Below are 4,494 nucleotides of genomic sequence, written 5' to 3' on the forward strand. Positions count from 1 at the left end.
CAATAAATCCATTACGAAATCATGCGAACAATTAAAATTGCATAATAAATACGATAAATACTGATGGCAAATACCTGGAAATCCTAATTAACTGCAAAATATCACAATTCAACTTAGACACTACGCCGACGATGGCAACTAAACGCTAATTAAATGTACAAGGCACTGCGATATCCAGCCAGCCCAGCCAAATGGGAGCTCCAACTGGAACTGGAACTCAAACTGGATTGCGGCTAAACGGAGACGTTCTTCCCTAATATGTCCGAGATGCTGAAGCTGCTTCGTTTTGGCTTTGGTTCGGACGGTTCGCTGGGAGATGGAGCAGCAGGAACGGTGGTGGTAGTGGTGGTGGTGGTGGTGCTCACCACATCCACAAAGGTGTCCGCCTCGGGCTCCTCGCCGCTGAAGGAATCGGAGGAAGAGGACGGCGATGGCGGGGTGTAGGCCCAACTTGGATAGCCGACTGGGATGTGCCTGGCATACTCAATGGCAGCTGCCGGTTGAGGCAGTGGCGCTGGCAGATAGAAATTGGCCTCCAGAGTATCCAACAGATAGTGACGCTGCATAAGTCCATTTTGCGGATTCCGAGGCATCTCCTCCACGAGGCGCAACCGTTTCGCTAACGGGGACTCCACCTGGCTAACCTCCGTCTGGGATGATGACGAGGACGGGGGCGGCGAATCATTGAGCTTCCTTTTGCATCTCGACTGACCCGACTCACGGAAACCCTTGGCAAAGGGATTGTTGTCGATCTTCAGCTTGGTGATGCGGTCATTCTGCAGGGCAAAACAAACAGTATACAGATTAGATATCAGATCACACATTGTCTAAGATATATGAACCCACCTGATAAGCCGTAACAGCTATAAACTCGGTCTCCGGGAAGACAAAGGCCTGCTGGGGAGCCCAGGGAATCTGGCCGAGATCAGAGGTGCGTATGACATGCAGACGCGGCTGATACTTGTGCATGCTGGCCAGGACAATCTAAAAACCAGAGGAGAACCTAAGATAAGTCTCTGTCTGATAGCCCCACTTGAGTAACTACTTACATGGCCATTATTGTCCAGGGTGTTGTTCGTCAGTTTCACTTTGCTGAAGAGCAGGGCCTGGGACTGCCAGTGCTTTCCGGTGGCCGGACTTTCAGGATGCAGGTACATGCGCTGGGGACTCTGGGGCTCGGCACCTCCGGCCGGAACCCACTGTGATCCGGAGAACTTGTAGCGGCAGTCGCCGATCGGCACCATCTCGAGGAGCACACAGTAGCTGGCCTCCTCTTCCAGGCCACTTAGAGAGACACGCATGGAGGGAAACATTCTCCTGGAATGGACAAACCACCAAAAAAGCTATTAGTGACACGTTTCGACCGTAAGACACTGTCTACACCCGCTAGCCAAAGAGGGCTTATCAGCAGGAGATAAGCAGATGGGGGCGAGCAAATAGTCACTCAAAGTGGTAAACGATGATACCAACCTGCCACTCTTGGTGATGATCATCTCCGTGCCGATGCTGTGGAACTGCTGCCACAGTTCGTTGTTCTCCAACTTGGCCTCGACATCTCCGGGCAGGGTGGGCTGAGGCGGGGGCGGTGGTGGTGGAGCTACAAAGTGTCCGGCGTAGCTGGGCAACAAGCCGCAAAGTGGATCTACGGAAAATTTTAAATCATTAGCCGTCGGCAAAAGTAATTGGTTGTAGTTCTAAGTTTATATATGATTTTCAAAAGCTTTAATTTTTGTTTTATAAATTTTAATCTTTTTAATATTTTATTTTTAAGATATATATTTTTTTTTTTTAATATTTTTTAGAATTCCTTAATCTTACCCGGCAAACGTTGCATAATCTGCTGGCGATATATCTCATGGGCGATCTGCTGCTGCAGTCTTAAATCGGCAATGTTGGGCAAGGTCAACATTTTGTGTTTTTCTGGGTCACTATATCTTTTATTTACTGTAGTTACTTTATTTTTCTTTTTTTTAAAATCGTTTTTAAATCGATCGATCTACGTCTTAGGTTGGAACTAAAACGATCTGCTCGGTTCGCTGTCCAGATTGAGACTGCCTTCCTCGGATTCGGAGCTGACACTACTTCGATTCTGCCAGAATCCGGTCGGATCGGTTTCTCTCTCCGGCGATCCTCAAGTCAGGTAGTTGCTCGACCTGTTCTCGTGCCCGAGCCTCGAGTGGTTTCTCACTCACCCGCTAGCTCGCTCTCGTTTCCACCACCTCGCCACCGATATGGCTCTTCCATTGGCTGCTTATCTGCCAGCTCATCGCCATCTCACTCTGGCGCGATGGAACGCCATTTTCCGCTTTGGAAGGGGGCCTCCCAGCACCCGTACCTCGTACCTCCGCCCATGGAACTGGGGGGCACGGCACCCATCTTGCGGCTGATAGTGTTTAATGGTTATGGTTATGGGGCTGGCCAGGGTATGGGGACTCTTCAGTGGGCTAGGGCTCTTTGAAGTAGCCTAATCGCCAGTCATATTTATGGAATAGAAAAGCGTTTTGGATATCAGCCAACTAATAATGCTTAGCGAGATTGGGGACTTTTCCAAAAAAAAAAAAGCAGAAGCCGTCATTTTCTGAGCATGAGGTTTACGAGATTCGAGAAAAATTTAAATAGGAAAGTGCCTCCGGAATAGAAAATAGAAGAAACTAAATGGTATATTTTTGGATTTTAAATTAATAGGAAGGTTTAATATTTAAGTTTTTTAAGTTTTAAATCTAAATGGCGTTATAAATAAAGTGTAAATATTTAGCAGAAGTTTTAAAACCGAAAACATTCTCAAGATAAGTATAATACTTATATAGAGATCTCTTCATACATATATCTTTAATGGCTTATCTTTATTTTAAATCTTTCGAATTAAGAACAATCATATTTTTAACAAAATTCTTTCTCTTCCTTAAAATAATAAACATCATTTCTACGTTATCTGAACTACAAAATTATCCTTTGGATCAGCTACCTCTCAGAGAATCCACTTGATTGTCAAACCTTTGATATCTACAGGATGCATATCTTCAGGATACATGTTTGTATCTTTCTATAAAGAGACTCCGAAAGCGGCTCCCATCTGTTGCAAGTTGCAACCGTTTAACTTATCAAAAATCTACCCGTTACAAGCTGCATCTTGTAGATTCTACAAACGAAATCTCACCGCTACCGTTTCTCGAAGAGAAGGTCGTCCAAAGAGATCCGCCCCGCGATAAGTCGGGCTAATCAAACCTTTAAACGGTACTTGATGCTCTTGGGCCACAACAAATTGCGGCAGCCGGGAGCGGCCATCAAATCATGCTGGCGCCAAGAGACTGTCGCCTGGCGACCACTTGAAACTCGCCGTATGGTATGAGGTGGTCCGGGGTCTAGTAACTGGGATCTGTCTAACGGATCAGTCACTTGCTGCTGTTGCCACTTGTCGTGATACTCTGGGGTGCCAGGACGTCGGCAAAAACTCACAGGCGAGTCATAAAAATCATCACACTTCGTCCCCGAGATGCTGATGCGGTGCCTCCTCATCTTTTTTGGGAACAATGCCGAGCCTCGGGGATGCGAGTTTTATGGCCTGACGGTGAGACGACCGCCGACTGTTTTTGTCGTCTCTCTGCAGTTTATTTTTTGAAATTATTGTTATGATTATTGCCTGTTTGTGGGTCTGTTCAACAATTTGTTTGCCATTGTCCTGATATTTAAAGGTTGGCGACCAAAGCGGGCCGACAAAACCGCAAAAGGACATCACTCCAGTGGGGGCCTTAAAACGAGAACTGGAACGGAACTGGTCCGAACTAATTATGATCAGGGTTTAGATAAGGAGTATATATAAAATTTAGAGATGCAGATCGAATGTACATATGTTCTGTCAGATCTTTATCTGCTTATCCGAAGGATATCCTAAGGTTAGAAGGGTTTTTTGACCTAAAAATCTGATTATTATAATTTAAGTTATTTTTTAAATATGTTTCCGGAATTAGGTAACCAAGTAATCTAAGGTATGTCCTGGATAGTGAATAGATATTGACCTCTACCTTTAAAAAGAGACATTTTGTGACTCAGTCAGGACTAAACCCTTCTCGAGTTTCCAGGACACGTCTGCGGTCATTAGGCAGTCGATATGCAATTTCCGGCAAATCGTAATACGACTAGCTTTGCATAAATCGCCTGGAATACTTATGCATTTCCGCTTATGGCGGACGGGCCGAGGACTAAGTGCCCCTGACCCGAAACCGAGTGTGACTCAGGCAATTAGCGGAGGTTGGGTCGGGTCGGGAGAGTGAGGAAATATCATAAGTCCGTGTCCAGACGGATTTGTGTCATTAGTGGTCGTCGCGCTGCTCTTTCGCCACTCGTGTCCCGAGACGTCATATCCTCAGTTTTCATTCAGTTTTCGGTTTGGAAAAACCCGGGAAATTTTTCGAGCAGCTCTCGCTAATTGATTGTTTGTTATCTTTGGAAACGCGCTTATGGCTACCTTACGCAAGAGAAATCAGATAAATAGGA

At 45.8% G+C, this 4,494-nt stretch overlaps 1 protein-coding gene across 1 annotated transcript; it reads right to left on the reverse strand.

Moving 5' to 3' along the window:
• Doc3 (Dorsocross3) lies at window positions 1–2,061 on the reverse strand. The gene is made up of 5 exons (XM_017254393.3): window positions 1,819–2,061; window positions 1,471–1,642; window positions 1,050–1,317; window positions 847–984; window positions 1–776 (listed from the first exon to the last, which is right to left on the reverse strand). The coding sequence occupies exons 1-5, from the start codon at window positions 1,907–1,909 to the stop codon at window positions 234–236; spliced, it is 1,212 nt and encodes a 403-aa protein (XP_017109882.2). The 5' UTR covers window positions 1,910–2,061; the 3' UTR covers window positions 1–233.
• Between the last annotated feature and the right edge of the window lie 2,433 nt (window positions 2,062–4,494).

Source organism: Drosophila bipectinata, chromosome 3L, assembly GCF_030179905.1.
Source record: "Drosophila bipectinata strain 14024-0381.07 chromosome 3L, DbipHiC1v2, whole genome shotgun sequence".
In the NCBI taxonomy this organism is placed as follows: domain Eukaryota; kingdom Metazoa; phylum Arthropoda; class Insecta; order Diptera; family Drosophilidae; genus Drosophila; species Drosophila bipectinata.

What these genes read in the sequence shown, in the direction of transcription:
- Doc3 (XM_017254393.3), bottom strand. Translation starts at nt 1,909, where the DNA reads ATGTTGACCTTGCCCAACATTGCCGATTTAAGACTGCAGCAGCAGATC. An exon ending in CCCTGGACAATAATGGCCAT is followed by an intron (nt 985 to 1,049) that starts GTAAGTAGTTAC and finishes TCTGGTTTTTAG; the next exon opens with ATTGTCCTGGCCAGCATGCA. An exon ending in TAGCTGTTACGGCTTATCAG is followed by an intron (nt 777 to 846) that starts GTGGGTTCATAT and finishes TTTGCCCTGCAG; the next exon opens with AATGACCGCATCACCAAGCT.